This window comes from Petaurus breviceps, unplaced genomic scaffold (assembly GCF_028583685.1).
Source record: "Petaurus breviceps papuanus isolate PSGF00001 unplaced genomic scaffold, PetGlider_PUasm1.0 154, whole genome shotgun sequence".
NCBI classification, from domain to species: domain Eukaryota; kingdom Metazoa; phylum Chordata; class Mammalia; order Diprotodontia; family Petauridae; genus Petaurus; species Petaurus breviceps.
Window position 1 is genome coordinate 8,543,237 of NW_027185715.1, and position 19,435 is coordinate 8,562,671.

At 35.3% G+C, this 19,435-nt stretch overlaps 1 protein-coding gene across 2 annotated transcripts in view; it reads left to right on the forward strand.

Annotated features, from left to right (window-relative positions):
- MON2 (MON2 homolog, regulator of endosome-to-Golgi trafficking) overlaps nt 1-19,435 on the forward strand; it is a 148,596-nt gene that overhangs the window by 100,330 nt on the left and 28,831 nt on the right. Inside the window, exons 27-32 of one of the 2 annotated variants that reach the window (XM_069080685.1) lie at nt 2,669-2,812; nt 3,443-3,460; nt 3,772-3,900; nt 12,556-12,746; nt 15,910-15,970; nt 17,550-17,673. In XM_069080685.1, coding sequence (XP_068936786.1) covers nt 2,669-2,812; nt 3,443-3,460; nt 3,772-3,900; nt 12,556-12,746; nt 15,910-15,970; nt 17,550-17,673 — 667 coding nt within the window. The remainder of the gene's footprint in view (nt 1-2,668; nt 2,813-3,442; nt 3,461-3,771; nt 3,901-12,555; nt 12,747-15,909; nt 15,971-17,549; nt 17,674-19,435) is intronic. The other variant, XM_069080692.1, reaches the window with a different exon arrangement.

Below are 19,435 nucleotides of genomic sequence, written 5' to 3' on the forward strand. Positions count from 1 at the left end.
TTACAAGGTGAGAAATGAAAGGTAAGAGGCAACAGCTTTGATCTGAAGGGGTAAAAAGAGGAAAATATAAGGAGTGGGATCAGACCACTGCAATTAGAGCTTACAGGGTTGATTTTGATTCCTTTCCCTTGCCACTTTCTTTTTCTTTGTAAAAGAAGAGAGGTAGTGATTTGATGAAAGCAAAAGCACACCTAATAAAACAGAATCATTAAAGTGAATTATGTGAACTTGCCCCTGAAAGGGAGGATAGTAAAATGGTTTAAAAAACAGAATCTAACAGTGTTGTTTGTAAGAAATATAGCTGAAACATATAGACTCACAGTTATGTTTTAACATGAGGATGCAGAGGTTAGTCTTGTGGTGCAGGTGAATCCAATAATCATTAGTGGCAATCATGCTCTCAGACCAAGGAACAGTAAAAATACATATGATTAGAAAGCTATCATGGAAGTTGAGTTGTACTTAAAAGCACCTTAGGTAAGGAAACAATGTCAATACTAAAAATTTTATTTTCCATTTAAGATGTTGGCATGATAGTTCACACAAAAGCTCAACATTGCTACTTTTATTCCAATAATGATAGCACCAAATTGAACAATGACCAAGAAACCCCAAAAGAAACATCATTGAGTTCCTTCATCTAACCCTTATTATACAAAAGCACATTTAGGTGCTGTGAACATTGTAAAAGGAGTCCTGCTAGAGAAGTCAGCATCAGGTCATCAGAGCTGAAAACTTCAGTAGCGCTAGAGAATACAGATTCCTAGAGGTGACAGAGATAACCCAGCTCACCAACAGGAGAAACACCAGAGGAAGAGAGACAGAAATGTCTGTGCCTTTACCAGGGAAATCTCAGGGGGTAACAGAAGACTCCATAGCACTGTGACTGGGAAAGCCTATTTAGAAGAAAAAGAAGAGGAAATACTCCAACAGAATAACCAAAAAACAGGGAGAGACAAAAGACCACTCAGTGCCCCAGACCAAGAAAGCTTATGGGGAACAGAAACCACCTAGTCTACTGACTAGTTTCAGTTAAGAGGAGGGACACTAAATGAAGTCTGAGTAAACTAATGTTAGATAGATACACCAAGGGAATCAAAGTCATGGCCAAACAGCACCTGATCACCCCATCAAAGAGTGTAGGAGCAGGTGGAGGTGGGCCCCGTGCACTGAACCTCATCAAGAACTGAGGCTAGCTATATTTGTAAATGGAGGAAGAAGCCGAATGCTATGAAAACTAACCATATGTGCAAATGGTATAACATCTAAATAAATAAAGGAAAAGTAGATTGAGCTATAGGTGGTGAAACAGTTGTTGAGGAACTTAATGTTCCCCTTTTAGACTTAGCCACATCTAATACAAAGATAAATTGGAAATACCTTAAAGATCTGAATAGAGATTTAGAAAAGTGAGCAGTGATCATATGGAAATCATAAAGAATATAATGATTACTCTGTATTCTATGGCACTTTTTTTTTTGGAGGGGGGAAGGCAGGCAATTAGGGATAAATGACTTACGGTCATACAGCTAGTTAAGTATCAAGTGTCTGGGGTCGGATTTGAACTCAGGTCTTCCTCACTTTAGTGCTGGTGCTATATATTTACTGTGTCACCTAGCTGCCCCATTTTATGGCACTTTTGACCCCATACAAAGATTAAAATGAAATGAATGCAGAAAGGCAGAAAATGATGCTTTTTGAGCAACTCTATAGACAAACAAAACCAGTAACTTAAAAGATATAGATGAATACTTACAAAAATGTAAGATACTTAGATTAATGGAACTCTTAAGAAATAAGAACTTCAAGCAACCTAATCTCAGGAGGGAAAAAAATTGAACAAGCCTTAAGTGATTTCTCAAAGAAAAAGAATAATTGCAAGGATGTGAGTATTTAAGTCCATCCAGCATTGACTATTGCCATCTAGTTTTGTCATCTTTGCCAAAGGCTGTGAGATGAAACATAAGGGTCATTTCTCTTAGTAGTAATTTGAAGCGTTTTTTCTTTTGAAATTCTTTTGTGAATGGTTTTTGTGAATATTCTTTGGTGACATCTTTTGGGAATGAGTTATTTTTTATATATGTATTTCTGTCTGTGTTCTCATTCACATGTGTATATATGCACATGTATGTTTATGTAAGTTAATATAGTTGGGTTTGTGAATATTAGGAATGTGCCTTATTTTTCTGGGAATAAAGATCAGTTTTTTGTCTTGTTGGGAAAAGAATAATTCACATTCTCTCTCAAAAGGCCATGTACTTTATTGGTTATTAAGTTTCAAGAACAGCTGAAATGACTGTGTCCATTTTTAGTCAAAGGAAAAGTGTATCTCCCAGTACCTGTAGGAATATAAGGATAAAGTAAAAGTTCAAGAAGGAATAATTATTTGAGATAGTAATATTAAATACTCACATTTAAGTTTTCCAAACACCCCTTTGTGTTGACAGTGAAACTATCGTCCCCATAAACAGGCTCAGAAATGTGTGATAAATATCACCAAAGGATGGTTTAGAGTCAAATGTTTTGTCTTTATCCCAGCATTAACTGTAAGTTTTGTTGGTTTTTTTTTTTTTTGTGATGGGCTTTACATTTTTCCCCCTGACTATTTAAAACTTAGAAATTTCACAGACCTAAGAGTTTTTCATTATAATTCTCTTTTTTTTTTTAGGCCATCTGTATAGGTCCAGAAAACATGCAAATAATGTATCCAGCAATATTTGACCAGTTACTGGCATTTGTAGAGTTTTCTTGTAAACCTCCACAGTATGGACAGCTGGAAACAAAGCACATTGCAAATGCAAAATATAATCAGGTAATTTGTTAAAACGCTTATTTATGCTTTTTGATTTAATGACATTTGAATATAGGGAGTTCCATTTAAGATGAATCCTGGTTGTCCATACAAAAGCCATTTCCCCCATCTAAACAGGCCTTCCTGTTTCTATTATTATTGTAAAGCATATACAAAATTAATTTGTACAGACTGTTTCATTACTCTTTGACTTCTCTTTCTTTTAACAGAATGGCTGATTTCCTTAACTCTTTTCCTTAAATTTTTGAGGTTCTTAGCTGTTTTCCCCAAAAAAACCCTGTTCACCCCCATCAAAAAACAATTTCCCAATCCCCCCAAACTAATAGTTCCTAAATAAATACCAGGAGAGAAGAATCAACCATGGATGCACCCAAGAAAATTATTGTTTAACCGGTGTTTCCTGTACTGGTGTGAAATTGAGTTGGATTGATTTTTGAAGAACTTTCAGAGTCATAAATAATTGATAAATTGTCATTTTTTTAACTTAGGAAAAACAGCTTTCTAAATGCATGCATATGCTGATTATTCATTCAACAGTAACATTTTACATAGTTTTTGAAAGATAGTTTTTAATATATGTATTAACTTTTCTCATTCTATTTGTTCTGCAACACAATGGAATCACAATAGATCCAACTATTTGCACCGGTGAGTTAAATTTCCTTAAAAATTGTCCTAACCTAGTAGGCAGAAAGTTATGACATTCTAGCTAATTAAGCACATCTTCCCAAGTCCACTTCAGATGATGAAAACTTTAAAACTTTTGGGTTTTTTCAAAATTGTTTTATTTTTACCTGGGTTATATTAAATGCATTCTTTGGAAAAACTTGCATGTTTTTGTGGAAATCTGACATAAAACCAAGACTTGAGGTTTATAACAGTTTTATTACTCTTTGGAAAACCTATGATTTTTAATCTATTCTCTGTTTGCTTACTCATATTAAAATATTGTTTTCTAGGCAGAATGGGTAGCCTTGAATTATGTACCATTTGCAGAGAGATCTTTAGAAGTGGTGGTGGATTTATACCAAAAAACAGCTTGTCACAAAGCTGTAGTGAATGAGAAAGTACTTCAAAATGTTATAAAGGTAATTTTTATTACTTTATTTGTACTTGATTTTTGAAATTACGCATTGATACTATGTGACATTAAAGCTAATAATGCTTATGAAGGCGATTTTCCATAAAATTAATTTAATGGTTTGGTGAATTTACATTTCAGAAATTTTGAGTAAGATTCAGTCAGTGACATATTATGTAGTAAAATCTCGATTTATTTTATTTAAAAGCAATCAAGTGTTTAGTGATTATTTAAGACCCTGGAAATTCTGTTAAATCTTTTCAAAGAGAAAAATATTCACATAAATATAGACCCAAACTCCTGAAACTTATCTCCATTTTTAACTTTTAATTCTCCCCCCCATCTGTACTAAAACCAAAAATGTATGAATGTAATGCTTTTTTTAAAAGAAGTTTTGTTCTTTGACCAAATTTACAAAAATACTAATTTCTTTTGTGAAAAACCCTTTATTCAAAACTATATTAACTACTCATGACATAATGGATTAAGGCCTGACCTCAGAACAATTTGGATTCAACTTCCAACTCTGACACAAATCACATAAGTGCTACAAAGGCAAATCTCTAAGAATCTAAGTTATACAATAATTTCTGCTCTGCATTGGTAGAGGGAGTTTCCTCAACAGAAATTTTGTATACCTGTGAAACCACAAGTCCTGAGCCAGTATATAAATATATACTTAAATGGTGATGTGAATAATTTTAATCAGTAGACAAAAAACCCCAGTGAACAAGGAATTGACGTGGAATAGAATTTAGTATAATGATTTGTACTTTTTCTTGTTAAAATTTTTTTTATGCCAAATAGAAGCAACTACTAGCCTATAAATTCTTTCATACTGTATTATAAGTTGTTGGAGTTTGAAAGCCATGCATGCTTTTGTAACCCATGAGACACTCGGCACGATGCCTTATATGTAGCAAATGAATAAGGGAATGGATAAAAAGATCATAATGCTAGCAAATTATAACAAAATGTGACAGTATTATGCAACTTTAATATTTTATTCTATTAATTAAGGAAATTAATAAAATCGGGAAACCCTCTTCTCTTTGCTCTCAGGTAAAAAAAAAATAACCCATACTCATACTTTCTGCTGCTAGAATTGAACTGGTTGGGTACTAAAACTGAAGCTTACTTTTCTGAGGTTGAAAAGATCCAACATATTTATTGACTTGAAGGTTCTATAATTTAATGCATCCTGATCTGCCATCTTCCCATTTAATACAGCAAGATCTGAATGAAAAAGTAGAGTAAGGTTTAACTATTTAACTATTTCTTCTAAGCATAAATGGACCCAACAGCAACATAACATAAGGACCAAAGAAAAGTAAGGTGCCAAGCCAGGTGACCAATTCTAAAGATCAATAGATCAATCTCAGAGAAAGAGTGAATCAGTGAATCGCTATTGACATCATTTTCAGGAGAGCAGTTCCAGTGTGAAATTCACTTAGGCATTCTCATTGGGAGCTTTATTAACATGAAAGAACACAGACCTTTACTGTAGCCACAGGACTGAGTAAAAGGTACCTGTATTGAGGGGGGAGACTAGGCTTATATATAAACAGAAAGCTAGATAGCCTGTTAGGATGATGATGATGTAGTTTTAGGATTTTATAGTAGTTAAAGATTGAGGACAGGATAAGGGGAGCAGGGGAAATTTTTGACACAGGATGAGGTAGAGAAGGAATTTTGTGGTCCAAAATAAGGGGAAGTTTTATGGTATTTCAAGATAAGGGGAAAAGGACATTAGGATGCCTCAAGTTACAGGATGAGCTACAGAATGAACTCTTCCCTCAGGAGGGCCCTCACAAAATACCGGGAAAGCAACCTTTGATATTCTTCTTAACCCCTAGGGTACCATTTGTACCCACATCATCATGGCGCAAGAAAAGAAAGGATAACCTGAAACAGACCAGCTTAGTTTGAGAACCAGGCATTCACATATTCCATCAGGATCATTTACAGATGAAATGATGAGGAGGAAAAAGTGAACCTGATCTAGCCGCATTTCTTTTCAAACCTGATTACCTGATCCAGGCCAGTTAGTGTTTGCAGTAAGTTGGGTGTAAGACCCAAGTTATTCAGAGATCATATAGCAAGAACGTTTAAAGATGAAGCCATGATGAAGGGAAAAAATGAACCTGATCTTATCATCAGTTTTTTAAAAATTTTCTTTATCAGTGACAGTGAATCTAAAAGATCCTTTCCTATTGTGTTACATGAGAAAGTCAAAACAGAGCTAAAAAAGATAAAGACATGAGAGCTACTTGAGTAGACCAAGTATACAGAGAGGAAATCCATGCTGAGTTTATTAAAATTTTGAGCTCATTAAGGGACTGAATTAGAACGGAAAAAAAAGAAAACATAGTATTGTATTTGAAAAAGGCAAAGTCATTGATAAGTACCAGTGAATATGCCTATTTTCTTACATCCGTAAAACCGTTTTGAGGGGCGGCTAGGTGGCGCAGTGAATAGAACACCGGCCCTGGAGTCAGAAGGACCTGAATTCAAATTTAGCCTCAGATGGTTAACACATGTTAGCTGTGTGATCTTGGGCAAGTCACTTAACCCCAATTGCCCTACCTTCCCCCTCCAAAAAGCACAAAAACAACTGTTTTGAAACCGATTTATAAGTGTATAGAAATATCTTTGGTGAAAATGTGAGAAGGAAACAGACATTTGGAAATATTTTAAAGTCTCACAATTGACTGAAAGAAAGGCATAAAGAATAAAAATTCACTTCATGCTTATTGTTAGTGGACGATAAGCCATTTGCTGCAGTAGAGGAAATCCCAGTTTTAAATCTTGTCCTCCAAAAAGTTATGTTTTATGTGTACATTAAGCTCATACAAAATTCCTTGATAAGAGTCAACAACAGTGGTAGCTTTGATAATTAAATTATCAGTATTAGTGGAGGCATTTAAAACAGAGAAATGTATGCTCACCAAAATTATTTTTCATTTTTATGGATAAGTATAGAGAACCAAATGGAGGAAGGACTCCCATAGACAGAATGGCCTTCAAGATATTCTTTGGTGATGATTTTTTGCTGATTGCATTTGACCCCAGAATCCTCCAGAGCCTCCTAAGAGTAAATCTACAGTAACTCAAAAATCTTTGACCTCACAATCCACGTAGGAAAAAAACCAGTGGATGAATACCTGTTTGATTTTGATATGCAACCAGATGGATAGCTTATTGAGCTGATCCATCAGCACAGCTTTCTTGGACAGTACATGGATAATGAACTGGACCCACACCTGAATAGGAGGAAGAGATGGGACTGACTTCCATTTATGAAATTGCCCAGTATTTTTAGTGATCCCAAACGGCTCTCTGAAACAAAAATCATCTTTTTAGTACCAGTGTTCTTTTTTTGTAAACTTAACAATCATCAACAAATAAAACCTCTTGAATTAACAATGAAAAAGTAAGAGGATTAAACAGATATTGTGAATTTCTGTTATATATAGTAATACCAGTAGTCTGAAGGTAATACAGTTTGACAGTTGACTGGTATTCTATGCTATGACAGCATAGAATACCAGTTTCCAAATAGAAATCATAGGTAACTAACTTAAAGGACAGTGGAGAAGAATTCTGTGGGCATAAGTAGGCTGGAGAATGTTATCAACAACTACCTTTCCTTCAAGAAATAGCATAAGATAGGGCAGCTAGGTGGTGCAATGAATAGAGTTCCGACCCTGGAGTCAGGAAGACTTGAATTCAAATTCAGCCTCAGACACTTAACACTCACTAGCTGTGTGACCTTGGGCAACTCACTTAACCCCAATTTCCCTACGTTCCCCTCTCTTAAAAAAAAGAAATAGCATAAGATATCTAGGAAATATGTGAGTAGAAAAGATGATGGGCTAGTCAAGTTACAAAAATGAGAAATGAGCATGGGCATTCTTCAGTGCTGCACTGGTAACCATTTCATGTTAAAATAACTCTGGAAAGACCTTTACTATATCGATCCAGTGTTTTCTGTAGGATTTATGGAAGGACATTTGATAAAGCAGGAACAAGTCTTCATCCTTTCGTCATTCAGTTATGTCTAGCTCTTCATGATCTCATGGACCATGCTGTCCATGGAGTTTTCTTGGCAAAGATACTGGAGTGGTTTGCCATTTCCTTCTCCAATGGAATAAGCTGGATTTGAATTTGGGTCTACCTGACTCCAGGCCAGTACTTTATCCACTAAGCCACTTAGCTGCTGTCACTCTTGAGTAGATCACTCATATTGATATCATGGTCATATCAGTGGGTTTCTTTGTAGAAGTGAATATTATTTAGTAACCAGATTTATAGAGAAATATAAGCAAAATATGTAGGGCCACTAAATTTGCATGTGTGTGTTGTGTGTGTGTGCGCGCGCGCACGTGCTTTTTGGAGGGCAGTTGGGGTTAAGTGACTTGCCCAAAGTCACATGGCTAGTAAGTATGTCAAGTGTCTGAGACCACATTTGAACTCAGGGCCTCCTGACTCCAGGGCTGGTGCTTTATTCACTACATCACCTAGTCGCCCCCACTAAAATTTTTTTTTAAATCTTCCTCATATATATTACACATGTGTATACATTCTTCTCCCAGTAATAGCTAAACTCCTTTAAAAAAAACTGTTCCCGTTCATTGCCACTCCTTCTCAAACTTCTGCAGTCTGCCCTTTTCATCACTTAACTGAAACTGCTCTTTCCCGAGTTACCAGTGAACTCTAGATAACAGTTCTCAAGCCTCATCCTTTTTGCCCTGCCTGTGGCATTTGACATTGTTGTCTGCCCTCTCCTGAAATTTCCTCCTCTCTGTTTTTGTTTTTGTTTGTTTTTCAAGATGAAAAAAAAATGGGGGGTGGGTAGTGATAATGCTCTTGCTTCTCCTTCTTCTCTGACGCCTCCTTCTTAATCTCATTTACTATATTATTGTCCATGTTTCACTCCCAGTCTCTGGGTGTATGTCAGTTCTGCCTCGGTGCTCCTCTTTTCTCTCTCAACTCTCAGTGAACTCATTAGCTCCCATGAGTTCACTTGCCATCTTTTTGCAGGTAGTTCTTAGATATTTGTATTGGCCCAAACTCTAGTTCTGTATTAATGGCTGCCTATTGGATATTTCACATTGGATATATTTGGCATCTCACTCTCAGTAAGTCTAAAACTGAATTCATTTATTTAGTCACCTCCCCTTTTCTTTTGAGCGTCCTACCATCACCCTAGTCATCAAAGTTCACTTCAGAGTCATCTTGAATTCCTTACCCTTCTTCTCCTCACATATTCTTTCAGTTGCCAAATATTGTCTATTCTTCCACCACAACCTGTCTTAAATGTATCTCCTTCTCTCTACCATAGGCCTACCACACTAGCTCAGGTTCTCACCTGAATTATTGCAAATGCTTTAAAGATCTTTTCTGTTCTTCATTTATTTATTGTCTTTGCTTTTTAAACCTTAAATACCTTTTATATAACTTTATTTGGGTTGCTCACTGATCCTTCTTTGAACTTGTTTCTATTTTATGAGGTTCATCTTCCATCATCCTCCTCTGTGGGATTTTATAAATGAGTTTAAATTCTAGAGATGTATTTTCCTTGGCTGCCTGGTTTCTGTAAATTATTTACTAGCTGTGAAGTGTTCTTCTATAGGCTTTTTTGGTATCCTGTGCCAGTTGATTTACATCATTTGAACTTCCTTAAGGAAATAGTAATTTTTTATGTCTATTCTTTTATCTATTTCCACTTTTTGGTAACTTTTCTAAATAGGTCAGATTGGAGTTATTTCAAATGCATGTCATATTTTTCATTTTTATTCTTCTAGCTTGGTATTGATTTTCATATTTACACAGGTGACTGAATAAAAAATGATTTTCATGTTATTAAGCAGTTGTTTACTGTTTATTAAAATATAATCAGTTTTCTTTCCCCCTGCTGTCATTTGAGGCTTTACCTCTAAGCTTATCCTGTATCTACTCTGCATGTATTTTATATTTACCTATTTATGTCTCCACAATTAGAATTAAGCTCCTTCAACTTCTTGATTTTTCTTTGTATTGTCAACATTAAGTACAGTGTTTGACATATAGTAAATAAGTGCTTAATAAGTGCTTGATGATTGATGGTTTGTTTGCCATATCTAATGTCTCCTGCTCTTTTCTCAGAGAAAATTCAAGACATGTATCTGTGAAACCCCTATATCATCTCCAATCCTTTGGAATCTACTTTCTTATTCCTAAACCATGTATTCCAACATACATATTTTTTGTATACTCTCTCCTGTACCTTTTGCCTTGAAATCACCAAGCATTTTAGCATGTTGATTTAATATAGAGGATGTTAAGTTCTTTTTGTAATTTCTCTACTTCCTCATCTTGTGCAACAGATTTTCGCACAGAAACAAGCAATTATTTTGACATTGGTCCTTTTGAAAATTCTTATCATTAGCCCTGCAATGTGAGGTCACCAAATGTGCCAAGAAATGATGGTTTTTGTTATTTTTAGATACTTAATAAAATCATGGAATGCTAATGGTATTGATGCAAAATAAAAATGCAAAGAAACAAAGGAACATCTATGAATATAATAAATATATAGAAAAGAGTAGAAGGAAATATAAATAAGCAGGGAAATTTTGTTGCTATTGTGTTGAATTCCATTTACTCTTTTTAAAAAGTCAGTTGTGGTGGAAATTCAGTTTTGTAAAGAATATTCCGTTTTCTGTTCTTTATATTTTGAAATGTTGATGTTTGTCAAGTTTATATTAAAAAAGAAAAAATTATTAAAGGGCTGCACATGATTGAGACATTTTATATTTTCTTTGTTCCTTGGGCTGCCACGGCCTCATGGCCAGCCCACTGGTAATGAGTCTCTCTTTATGTAACTAGCTTGGTCCTCAGAAAGCAAATGTGATTTAATGGCAGGACCAAACACATACCCTTTCCAAACATTATAGACCCCACCAGAACTTTAACTCTTTCGGCATAGCCTTCAAAAAGTTGTAGGCAACTCTACAAAACAATGAAACATCAAAGTAGGAATTTGTCGATTTTAAGCAATTATTTAAACAAATTATTTTGGCACATATAAGGACTAAATATATAACATCTAAAACTTATGATGAAAGACAACATAATATAAAAATATTGACAATTTATCAGGAGCAGATAAATGAACAAAGGATATGGAAAGGTAATTTATGAATGAGGATACACATATTATTTGTTGTCAGTTCAAAAATGTTCATCTTCACTTAATAGAGAAATGTGAATTAATGCAATAGACCATATCAGATTCAGTGTTGGCATCACTGGCAAAATGGGCACAGTCACATGTTGCTGGTTGATTTGAACATTGATGAGATCTTTTTGAGTAACAGCTTTGCACTATACTAAATATTTTAAAATTAATCATCCCTATTGATCCAGTAATCACATGATTAGGACTGTGCCCTTAGAGTATTATAAAAAACTAGAAATAAGTTTTCTGTTCTAATATACTGATTATAGATAGCATTATTATGATTGCCAAATTAATTACCAAATACTTGGAAACAACCTAAGTTTCCAACAGTTGAGAAGTGACCCCAAAAAACCAACACTCTCTCTCATGTTTGTGTGTGTGTGTACATATATACACACACACCTATATGTCACATAATGGAATGTTGTGTTATTAAGTGACAAATATCAGTAGTATAAAGAGTTTGGGGGAAGTTATGAAATAGTGCAAAGAAAGCACAACTGGAATATATGTTTTATATGTATATACATGCATATATGTGCATACATAAATATGCAGTGTGAATACTAAAATTTTAAACACAAGTGTTAAGGGGACAAAAAACAGAAGAGAACATAGAAGAAAATATCAGATGTTATATATTTTTGTATATTTAAATTCATTTTTTTCTAATTGGATAGGATACTGAATATCAGTTGGAGTGGTTTTGTTAATTTCAGAATAAAGTGGGGGATTTTTCTCTCTTAAATACCCCTGAGTTATATTACAGCCAGTTAAGACATAGAGATGATGTTAAACAGTATCTCAAGAGATGAAAAAGCATGAAGATAAGGAGAAAGAATTTCATTAAGGGGAAAGATACAATCCTTCCTTCATTCCCCATACTTAATAGATAGGAAGAGGTACCTATCTCCCATTGGGAGAGAAGTGCAAAGAGGTACAAACAGAAAATGAGAAGAGGAGGAAGAGAAAAGTAAAAATGTAGAGAGCTCAATCCTTCATGATGAGTCATAAGTTCTTGGTATTCTCCACTATTTATTTGGTTAATGTATTGCAGAAAAAATTAATACCTTTTGTCACTTCTTATTGAAAATCTGATTCATTCCTTTGACTCTCTTAAGTTTCTGTGTCCAGGCCAGCAAATCATTTCAGAGGACATGTTTTGTGGGCTAAACCATATCAGGGTGAGGTATAGATTAAGCTATTAGATGAAATGAATACTACTTCAGCCCTAAGGAATGAGTTTTCAAGATCATATCTTTTCAGTGAATTAAAGGTTTGGTACAATGGGAAAAAATAATACTTCTGTCTGTTTACATGTAGAATATTAAAAATATTCAGAAAAAATATTCTTATAATGAAAAACTCTGTGTAAGCAATTCTTTTTGTAGATTTTTTACAATAATTAATTTCAATGTAATCTTTTTTTTTTAATAGACTCTTAGGATACCTCTTAGTTTGAAGTATGCCTGCCCTTCTGAAACCACGTGGAAGTTGGCAGTATCTTCCCTGCTCAAAGTTCTGTCAATTGGATTACCTGTTGCAAGACAGCATGCATCTTCTGGGAAATTTGACAGTATGTGGCCAGAACTAGCCAGCACATTTGAAGATTTTTTATTCACTAAAAGGTCAGCTCATTAATTTTTAATTAGAACCTTTTTTTAAAAACAGCAAATTGGATGTTGTTCAGTTTTTTCTATTGTATCTTACGCTTTGTGATCCCATTTGGGGTTTTCTTGACAAACATACTGGAGTGATTTGCTATTTCCTTCTCCAGCTCATATTCAGATGGGGAAACAGAGTTAAGTGACTTGTCTAGGGTCATAGCTAGTAAGTGTCTGAGGCTGGATTTGAACTCAGATCTTCCTGACTCTAGGCCCAATACTCTATCTACTGTACCACCTAGCTGCCTCTATTAGTTGGACACAAGATTTATTGTAAATTACCTTTTTAACATTTTATTCTATAGATTGTGTTTATATGAGATATAAATCGGTATATTCCTGGATATAAAAGGCTAGTGATTAAAGAACCATGATTTTGTCCCTCCAAGAAAGATATAAAGATTCATGAAAAGATGAAGGAGGTAGATTTGTGTTTGACAGACGAAGTTCTAGAGCTGTAATTCAGCACTTGAAAGGGTCCTTTCATCCAGTCCCGTCATAGGATCACAGATCTGAAACTAGAAGGAAACTCAGAGATCATCCGGTAACCTCATTTTTCACATGAGGAAACTCAGACCAAGGGAGGTTAAGTGACTTACCCAAGGTGACAGAAGGCATGATTTGAACCAAGGGCTCAGACTCCAAGCTAGTATATTTCTGCCAATGTATTTCAGTGTCTTCATTTTATAGATAAGTAAACTGAGCCGCCAAAATGTAAGGAAAGTTAGTTATCTGACCCTAGGAAAGAATATCATATGCCTGTGTTTATCCAGAATCTATATACATTTTGAAGCTCCTTTGTCTTCTGAGCTAAAATAATCTGGAATCTGCAACAAGCTGGGCTATCCAGGAATAGGAGATATTTAATGCTAATGACTGAGATAACTCTGGTGGCTGTCAATTCTTCGGTGTCTTCTGTGCTCTCCTCTGTCTTTTGTGGCTAAATTCTATCATGTGAAGACTTGTATCCAGGAGTCACCAAGTATTTATTTAGTGCCATCTTGGTGCCAGACCTTGTGCTTAAGTCCTGGCCCTCAGGGAGCTCATAGTCTAATGGAGGAGACAGCATTCTATAGCTATGTATCCAGGAGATTCTGGACAAGATAAATTGGAGGGGATCAGCGGAGGGAAGACCCTAGTTCTATATACCTTCTATTGCTGTAGCAAAAATTTGCTACCACAAAGCATGGTTACTCAGACACTTCTGGGCTTCATTTCCTTATCCATAAAATAAGGAACTTTATTCTAGCTCTTTATTGGCCTTTTCTAATAATGATTCTTCTCAAAGATAAAGAAAAAAAAGTAAAGCAAAAAAACCTTTAAATATGGAGAGATGTGTTCTGCTTCACATTAACTTTGGGGATAAATCCCTTTCACACCTGTTCTGCTTGTCATGTTATTTGAGTTTTAAAAGCACAGTTTGTGTATTTTTTTATATCAACACTACATCAATACTCACTGTATTTCTTAATTGCTCAGTACTTTAGAGTTATCTGGATTTTTTTCTTTCATTCGCAGAGCTTCCAATAATCTCTCATCTCTTGAGAAGAAACCTCTCTTTGGAAATAGCTTGGAGTCTTTTTTCTGACTGCTCTGTCTTTAGTAGTGGAGGCTAATGATATTATGTCTGCCTCAGCAACTGATTTGACAGGTTGTTCGTTTTTATTACTCTAACCCATGGCCCAGAACTACAGCCATGGGTTTACAAGGACCAATTTAAGTGATTCTCACAAATCACTCTTTTTGACTTGTGCTCCTACCTTGGTTTTCCCTTGGGAAAATCAGAATATAACTTGTGTCTGAGTTACTACAGAATGTGTAAAACAGCATTCAGCTGCCATGCATCCACCTAAGCCAAGGCTTAGAATACATCAAGACTTAGCCAAGGCTAATACATCAGATATAGGGCAGCCTTAAGTTAACTTGTAAGGAAAAACTTCCAACCAGTTAGAGTTGTGCAGAAGTGGAGTAGGCTGCCTTGTGAAGTTTTTGCTTCCTCCACACTGGTGGTTTCAAGTGGAGTGAAAAAACACTTGTTGAGTTGGTAGCAGGGGCTCTTGCTCCTGTATGAGTTGGTAGAGGTAATCTCTGATGTTCAGGGTGCTGTGAAACCAACAAAAGTCACAAAATAGAAAGGATGCTCACCCAAAGTCATAAGGTAATCCAAGACAATTCTTCACTTCCTGGTGGGCCTCTGTACAACCCCCCTCTCCCCTCCTGGACCTGTGCAGTCTCATGTACTCATAGCACCAGCCCAGTGTGGGGGTAGAAGGCCTACCACTACTACCCTGCCCATAAGGGGAAGTGACTAAAAGTTGATTATAAATTGACCCCTCTTGGTTAGCCATAACTTTATCATTTTATACCCTAGTTGCACTTTCCTCAAAAGAGGGGGCATGTGAGAATTTGAGTTCAACAGAGAGTCTTCTTCCTTTCCCCATATAATTCAGTGAGAGTGAAGGGCAAGGTTTTGTTTTTGTCTCAGCATTATTAAGAGCTGTATTCTTGCTGTTCTTCAGTTCCTACTTGGTACTAGAAATTCCTTGTTTTCTCCAAGAATTTGGTACTGCCCAGAAACTCCTCTCATATTACCTATGACTCTACTGCTTACAGATATTTTGGGTATAAAGAGGTGACTGAGGAGGTGGCAGCAAGACCATGACTAGACTTTGGGTCTCTGCTCTGGAGTGTTTTACACCTTGTATTGGGGGATATCTTCACTGCCAAACAAACACCTCATGATTGTAGCAATAAAAACTCAGATCAGTGCCTATATGAATATCCACTTAAATTTATCTGTATCTTTCAGTATTCATGGAAACAAAATGTATTTGTAGCTTTATAAATTTAATCAAATTGAACTTGGGCCCAAGATTTATAGACAGTAAATCTCAGTAGCTTTTAATTTAAAGTCATTTTTAGTAAATGAAGTTTAATATTATAAATTATATACTCCATAAAATACTTTTTAAAAAAAGTATCCTAGCAAAGGGAGAATTTTCCCCCATATTTTTCTTAGAATCCTTATTTGAATATTTTATTATATAGTTACTCTTCCAATTTAATTCCCAGAGTTTGTATTTTCTTTTAAAAAGCTAAAATTCAGATGGGTTTTTTCCTTTTCTAGCATACCTCCAGATAATCTTTCTATTCAAGAATTTCAAAGAAATGAAAGTATTGATGTTGAGGTAAGTAGTTTCTCATAAATGCTTTTATATGACTTCATGTTGAATCATGCAAGAGAATTGTTTAAACTCTAGAATTATCTAAGAATAAATTAAGGTGAAAGTTAAGACATTTTTTAGTGAATTTAGCAAAACCTGCTTCCTTTATCATTTCTTATAGTCTGTCAAAGTTTGCATGATGAATGAATAGTAATAGATCACATTGTATAATGCTTTTTAAAATGTTTGCATTTTGTGTTTTGGGATTGCATTTTTTTGTTTGTTTTCATTTTGATCTTGACCTGTGATTTCATCTGCATTAGTAGCTCCTTGATAGGAAACTCCCTCTAGTGAGACAAGTCAACTACAGTGATTTAATATTAGAGAGTTGCCTGAGGGCACAGAGAGATTGTGCAGTGCCCTGTGCCAGTTTTGAAGGGAATGGGCCCTCAACCCTGGTCTTCACCTTTGAGCATGGCCCTGGTCACAAAATATTTTGCATATATTATTTGTTAATTACTTATTGAAGGCTATTCATTTGTTGTACTGTCACCAGGCAATACCATTAACTAGTTGTTTTTAATGATAGCAAAACATTTGAATTAAGTTTTACATCTTTAGTCTATTGATGTAGGTTCTATAGACACAGCATACCAGACTTTTTAAGTAAATAGTAAAAATTCTCAAAAATTTCTAGAATCCTTGGAGTTGATTTTGAGTAAATTGAATGGAATTTAAATTATTGGATTTTAAATCCATTGGAATGGACTTTAATTCATTTTAAAAAGCAGTGGCTGTCATTGTAACAGTGTGTTTTAAAAGAAAAAGATACTGTCTTATGTGCCCTAATTGTATTAAAATTTCAACTTCAAGAAGTTAAAGGAGCACTAAATGCACATGATAATGCTTTTTAAAAAGTAATAATAGCTCAGATTTATGTAACATTAGTTTTCAAAATTCTTTATTTGCATTATCACATTTAATTCTCACAGCTACCTTGTAACATAGGTAGTATAAATAATATTGTCTGCATTTTCTAAAAAAGAAAATTGAAACTCAAAGAGGTTGTGACTTGCCTGTGGTCAAAAAGGCAGGTTCGGAATTCAAACTCAGAGCTTCTGATTCTGTATCTCATTCTGTTTATGGTGGCCTTTCTCTTATTACTTAATACATACTCATTTTCTGCAGGATTTTTGTAAAACCATATATTAGATGTTGGCCAGATAGTGTTTTGGAGTTTGCCATAATCATATTATAGGAAGTTGTTAACTATATTGATAGTTTTCCTTTATAAGACCCTTCATACCTTTGGAGATGAATATTTACCTCATCAACAATATCATAGTATAGCAGTTTTCTAGTAGATTTGTAACAGATAGCTAGACTAATACTTACTGTCATTTATGGTCATGCTTACTTATGTTGTACATGATGAACATTCATGCCATTGAGGGTGGTGTAACTGCCTTTTGAGAGTGAGAAAAAAAGAGAGCGTGTGCGTGTGTGTGTGTGTGTGTGTGTGTACAGATAGAAAGTAAAAAGAGAGTGAAAGTCATTCACTTTCAGGGAAAAAACACATTTAAATGTATTTAATTTGTTTTAGGTGGTACAGCTCATCAGCACAGAGATACTGCCCTATGCTAATTTTATTCCCAAGGATTTTGTTGGCCAGATAATGACTATGCTTAATAAGGGCTCCATACATTCTCAGTCATCTTCATTTACAGGTATGTTACTTGTATGATAAAACAAATCATTGCTAATCATAGGGTACTTTTAGAGCAACCTAACTATAGCAGTGTGATTATAGAAAATTATGAGCCATATGCTAGCAGTCTCCACATACTATAGTTTGGGGTTGGAAGACAGAAAACTCAACTAGGCTAGGTGAATATTTAGTGAAAATTTTTTATGATATATTCATCTGTACAGATCCAGATGAGTTGAATTTTTATACTTAGGAAGCAGTATGATGTAGAAAGCACATTGGATTTGGAATTTGAAAACATGAGTTCAAATCCTAAGTCAGCTCAGATTGTGATTGTCAGATTGATAAATAACTTGGCCTTTCTGGGTCTCAGGTTCGTTATTGGAAAACTGAAGGATTGAACTTGAGTTCCATTAGCTGTTGATTATGAGAATTCAGGGACTAGAATTTATAAATTACTTAAAATTTAAATTCTACATATATACAAAAATATTGAAAGCAGCAATCTACTTAGAAGACAGCAGACAGTGCAGACCATTAAATTTTATTATACTACAAATGTCATACAAACTAATCTCCTGTGAAACAAAATTACAATTGAGGGAAACAGCAGATACAATGTCTTGACTTCTGTGTTTTATCAGTAAACAGGAAACCTTAAAATTATTATTAGTTCATTGTAACTGAGTCACAGGCAATTGAAGATGTTTTATTCCTGGTCAGATATTATTTAATGTTTGAATGACCTGAATGATGGAACAGAGGAGATAATCAATGAGTATACTATTTACACCAGTCAGTATATAATATTTTGAATGTACCCACTAGGTCTGTCCTGGGTACCGTGTTCTCTGTGTCTTCCCCCACCCCCCACTTCTCTCCTTTTTCCCCCTCCCTCTTTTTCCTTGTCTCCCTACTCTCCATCTCTCTTCTCCTCTTCCTGTCTCTCCCTTTCTCTGTCTTTTCCCCTTTCTCTCCTTCTGTATTTCACCTTCTTTCCTTTCCTCTCACTCTCCCCTCTTCCATTTCTCCTCCTATGGGTTCAGTTATCACTTCTGTAGGTGACTCATATCTATATATCCAGCCCCCATCTCTACCATGAAATCCAGTCTTTAGACATCTTAAACTCTATGTGTCCAAAATAGAATTCATTATCTTCCTCTCAAAACTCTTCCCTCTTCCTAACTATGCTTTTTTCTTTTGAGAGCCTCACCCTCTTTCTATATACCCAGACTTACAATCACTATCATTCTCTCCTTATCCCATTCTCTCAGCCCTATAATCCAGTCAGTTTAGGTCCTGATTATCTCTCACCTGTACTATTAAGTCCTGATTATCACACACCTGTATTATATGTAATAGCCTCCTAATTAGTCTGCCTGCATCTGATCTCTCCCTTTGCCAATCCATCTTCTACATAACTGCCAAATTCATATTTCTGAAGCACAGGTCTGATCATGTCATTCCCATGCTCAAGAAGTTCTTACCTCTGAAGTAAAATATCAGCTGCCCTTTTTGACAGCCTTGCTGTAATTTACTAATTCCAGGCTTTCTGAACAGCTTTATGCTTCATGCAATCTCCAGTTAAACCTACCTAGTTGTGTTCTCACCTTACATCTCTTACCTCCATGACTTGGCATAGGCTGTTTGTTCCCCATGCCTGGAAGGCACTTGCTCCTTACCTCCTCCTCCTCCTCACTGTCCCTTAAAGGGCAGGTTTACTTTTTACTTAAGGCCTTTCCCTGCCCACTTGCATAGTCCCTGGAAAGTAACCGTGTGCT